The sequence below is a fragment of the Corvus brachyrhynchos genome, unplaced genomic scaffold (genome assembly GCF_000691975.1).
Source record: "Corvus brachyrhynchos isolate BGI_N302 unplaced genomic scaffold, ASM69197v1 scaffold412, whole genome shotgun sequence".
Classification (NCBI taxonomy): domain Eukaryota; kingdom Metazoa; phylum Chordata; class Aves; order Passeriformes; family Corvidae; genus Corvus; species Corvus brachyrhynchos.
Window position 1 is genome coordinate 811489 of NW_008236761.1, and position 4720 is coordinate 816208.

Sequence of the window (4720 nt, forward strand, 5' to 3'; positions counted from 1 at the left end):
AACCTGAAGGGCTCTTTTTTCCTCTTCTGTAACAAAGGTCATTTATTCTCTCTATACTGTTCATCCAGTTCAGGAAATGGCTGTATTTGAGCATATAGAAGCCAAATTTTGCTGTCTTAGTCTGCCTTCCAGATCATGGAAATGTACCTTCTTTGGAGTGACTGTTTGGTTGTGAATGTAATTCCATAAAGGCTTTTGCAGCATAAGACATCTCCTGCAGTAACATCCTTCTCCTCAAAAGCAAACTATTCCAAACTGGAGCTTTCTATTTATTTTTAGCCAAGAAAATAATGTCATTTAAAGGCCCAAAAAAAAAAAAAAAAAAAGAGAATAAAGGCTTTTCAGCTGGTTTGGAATTAAAGTCCATGAAAATATTTTCTGGAGTTTTGATCTTTGTGATCTTGTTTTCCCTTGAGATGGGTCCATCTCCTTGCTGATTATTTTACCTGCTGGGGAAAACGAACCAGAGGGGTTTTTCATTGTTGAAGAATTTTCTTTGGGTTTTCACTTGCAGATCTCAACAAGTGTAAAAAGGGCTGGGAGGCTGATTGAGTTAGAAAAACAGCCTTGTCTGAGTAGGAAAATACCACCTAGGTGATTTCTCAGGTCAATAATTAATCTGAGAAATGCGTGTGTGTGAGGAGACAGTTAAAAAGCATGGAAGGGCCTTCCCTCCTGCTTCTCCTTGTGTGGAATTATCCACTGATGAACAGTGTCACTGCAGGTTGCTGAGATAACTTTGGCTATTTCATTAACTGATCATAGGAATTGCAAGCTCTTCTCCAATTCAGGTGCCTTGCCTGGAAGGCAGGGACACTTTGTGTGCAAAGCCGTGGGACTTGAGGCATTTTCAGCAACAATTCTCTATCAAGTTTAAGAAAGCACATTTGCAGCACGGTCAGGTTTTTATATCTGTATTTTTTGACTTCAGCAAAAAGATACCGCGTGCAGTCCAGTGCCAACACGTCTCCCTTCCCTTCCAGTCAGGAGGAAATACTTTACCTAGTTTCTGGCTTTTTGGCATGTTTTTGTCTTGTTCTTGTTCAGCCTGCTGCCTTCCCCTTCTTGCCCCCTGCCAGATGGGAGATGGGTTTCTTCCCCCTGCCAGCTTAAACTGCTTTTTGTGAAGCTCAGCTGAAAGAGCTGTGTGGGAGGAGATTCTGTGAATCGTCATCTAAGAGGAAATGGCAGTGAAATTTTGCTGGTAAAATGACAACTGATGATGCAGTCACACTGTGTCCTTATTAATGGAATCAGAATAGAATCACAGAATCATTTAGATGGGAAAAGCCCTCTGAGATGGATTCCAACCGTTCCCCCAGCACTGCCAAGGCCAACACTATCCCATGTCCTCCAGTGCCACATCCACATGGCTTTTAAACCGCTCCAGCAATGGGGACTCCACCACTGCCCTGGGCAGCTGTGCCAATGACTGGCTACCCTTTCAGGGAAGAAATTTTCCCTGATATCCAACCTAAACTTCCTCTGGTGCCACTCGATGCCATTTCTTCTTGTCCTGTCACTTGTTGCGTGGGATGAGAGACTGACTCCCATCTGGCTCTACCCTCCTGTCAGGAAGTTGTAGGGAAGCAAAATTCTGCCTGTTGCTACTTATCAAGAGTCTCTTGGTGTCTGAATTAGGCAGGAGGAGACAGAATCTGAGGTTTGGGAGTCTAAACTTGTATATTGACTGGATTTCCTTCCACGTCTCAAGACATGGGGTTTCATCCCAGCTTCCCTGCCCATGGAATGGGGATAACCGGGGCTTTCCTCCTGAGGAAGGGCAAGGAGCATTTCCAAACCTTTTTACATCTCCCAGATGGGAGTTGTTTTATAAATCTGAACTGTTGACCTGCTTCCCAGCCTTTTGCAGTTGAAAACAAAGTGGTAGCATAATTTGACGGGGATAATCTCATAGTTGAATTTTCTCAACTGGCTTTCAGAATGAGATAGATTTTTGCTGTCTGTGCAGGATAGCGAGATGGGTTTTCTCTCTTTTGTGCCCTTGGTGCTCTTGCATTTTATGTTCTTCCAGAGGAGGCTGTCATTTCTGTGTACTAAAACCCTAGCTCATCCTGTCCAGCTGTCTTTTTATCACAAGCAAGTCTGTTGCTTGTAAGCACACGCAGTGGGAGGGAAACTCCTACCTGAGGCATGTGCTGACACGCAGCTTCCCAGAGCCAGGGCAGACGGAGCAGGCTCCGGGAGGGAGCAAACCTGGACGGTTTGTGGAGGCAAGAGAAGATACCAAATGTGAGTTTGCCAAACTTTTGGAAATAAATGTTAGTGTCAGGAATGATGGTCCTGAAATGGGCGTTTCTTGAGTGAAAAATTATCGATTGCTTGTACAGCACTTTTTCTCCCCTGCAGTTGTGGTATCCAAAAGGGCTAAAATGCATTGTCTGATAACTGTGCTGTTAACAGCAGCTGTTGGTCCTGCATCCAGTATTTCAGAGATGCTACTCAGGTAACATGAGGTCCTTCTCCCAGGGTACATGTTTCACACGACATTGTTTCAGTTTCTTGTCCTCCTGTCCCAGCACAGTATTGCCACGTCTGGAAGCAAATTCTCTGGGAGATAATTTACATTAAGGTTACTTCAGATTATTATTTTTGTAATTAGTACAGATTTTATCATTAGAGTATGATTTTGTTTGCAGCCTTAATTCTGGACCTAAATTCTTTTTTGTATTCTATTAATTAGGGTTAGGATCCTGTTGTTGCCTTTTTGACTTCACTGTCAGCAAAGCTTGGGTTGTCACCTCACACTAATTATGCCATGGATTTGCCCGAAATCCTTAAATGTTCTTGTGTGTTGTTACATATTCTTGTGTCTTTCAATTTGGGAATTGAGTATAATTTTATAATTTAGCCAGAAAAGGGAATATTTCCATAAAACTTTCTTTCACCTGAGAAATACAGGAGGAACATGAGTGTTGGGTAGTATTTCAGCCAGCCAAAAAAAAAAAAATCTTTATGATAAATCTTGATGTGAATTTGTTTTTCAGATGCTTCAAAAAAGGCAGAAATATTGTTGACTTAGAGCAGACTATTCATCACGTCCACATCAGGTGGTGACAGTCTATGTTAGTCAGACACTGTTGTAGTTACTGCTTGAGATTATTAATAGATGAGGAATTTAAAGATAGATCTTAAAACAACTCTAAGCAAGGAGTCAAACTGGTCTTTGAAAATATTTGCTGAACACCCACAATCAGCCAAACAGTGGAGTTTTTCCTGCTTTCTGCCTTGTTTCCTCCTTGTTTTCCTCCTTGTTTCTCTCTTCCTCATCTCTGGGGGTTTGGATTCAGTAGGATTCGGGTCCTTCCCAATTTGAAAATCACAATGTGCTTTTCATGTAATGGCGCGTGAACTCTGTTTTGTTTGTCATCCATATGTCCAGACTTTCGGGGTTTTCCCCTCCTCCAGCAGGGAAGAAAAACACTAAATATTTTTGGAAGAATGAGGAGTTTTTGCAACATCCCCCGCTGCCTTTATGAGTTAGGGAGCTTGTTAAGCACCTGAGATGCCTAGGCCCAAATATGAGGAAGAACACGGGGATTTGAATTCCTGGTGCTGTGGTTCATGAGCGGGATGAAGATGTGTCAATCAAAGGTCTGGATGACTTCTGCACGGAGGGTGGATGGAGGAAGGAGGGAGGATCTGTTCTATATACAGACACATGTAGGCTATTCCTGGGCTGTGTCTAAGTTGAGCAAGAGGCAGGACACAAGCTGGGAAAATGGCTGGGTGATGGAGGGAGAAGGGAGCTGGATGATGTTACCCTGGGCAGGGATGATCAGGTGGCGTTATCTGAAGTGTGTTCTGCTGAGCCTGTTCATCAGGAAAAGGTGGTGGAAAGGAGGAGAAAAGGGGTATTGTTGGTTTTGATAGCAAGTCTGCAAAAAAAAAAGAGGTCCTGGCTGAAGAGGGGAGTTTGAGTCCTTAGGTAAGGTGCAAAAGAGTGCAGCAGGACAGGCAGCCTGTCAGGGTCCGTGTACCTTGTGTCCCAGATCCTGGCATTCCCTTGCACTTCTCCGCTGCGTCTGAAACTGAATTCAAGCGTTGTGCCTGGAGTCAGCTGTCAGGGGTAAGGTGGCCTCTCTGGATCTTCTCCATCCCAGCACATAGTGAAACAATGGGAGTTCATCTCTCGTGTAGCTTTCAACGTGGGAATTGCTGCATCTCACCTTTTATTTTAGGTGATGCTGCTTATGTGTCTGCCAAATTGTGTGTGCTGCATGTCAGGCCGTCGGATGGCTAAAACTGAAATATCACAGCTTGCAGAAAACTAGTTGTGCACATTTTTATATCCAGTATGATCATCTACAAGTAGAGAAAAGCTTTTTGTATTTCAGAAGATACAGTGGCAGAGAAGGCATTGTCCAGCCCTGGGCCTCACGGTGCCTTTGTTGTTTTGCAAAGAAGATAAAATCCGCGATACTTGTGTATAAAACACAAATGTGGTGTAGAAGCAAACCAATCTTCACATTACTGTGAGACAGAGGCAGTGGCTCTACCCTAGAGTAGAGAAATGAAGGCACAAAATTAAATGATGTGACCTAACTCTTGGTCTTGCCAGTCTGTAAGTGTAGGACTTCAAATTATAACTACTCTACCTCTTTTGTCATTATTTCCAGCTGAGAGAAGAGAAACTACAAGAAGAAAAGACATCCGAGGATCTGATTAACAAGTTCATTCTAGATGACATGGATGTAGG

At 43.2% G+C, this 4720-nt stretch overlaps 1 protein-coding gene across 1 annotated transcript in view; it reads left to right on the top strand.

The window, feature by feature from the left end:
* The window catches only part of RNF169 (ring finger protein 169), a 12772-nt gene that overhangs the window by 319 nt on the left and 7733 nt on the right, over positions 1 to 4720 (top strand). The window contains exon 2 of the mRNA XM_017727099.1: positions 4641 to 4720. Coding sequence (XP_017582588.1) covers positions 4710 to 4720 — 11 coding nt within the window. The 5' untranslated portion in view covers positions 4641 to 4709. The remainder of the gene's footprint in view (positions 1 to 4640) is intronic.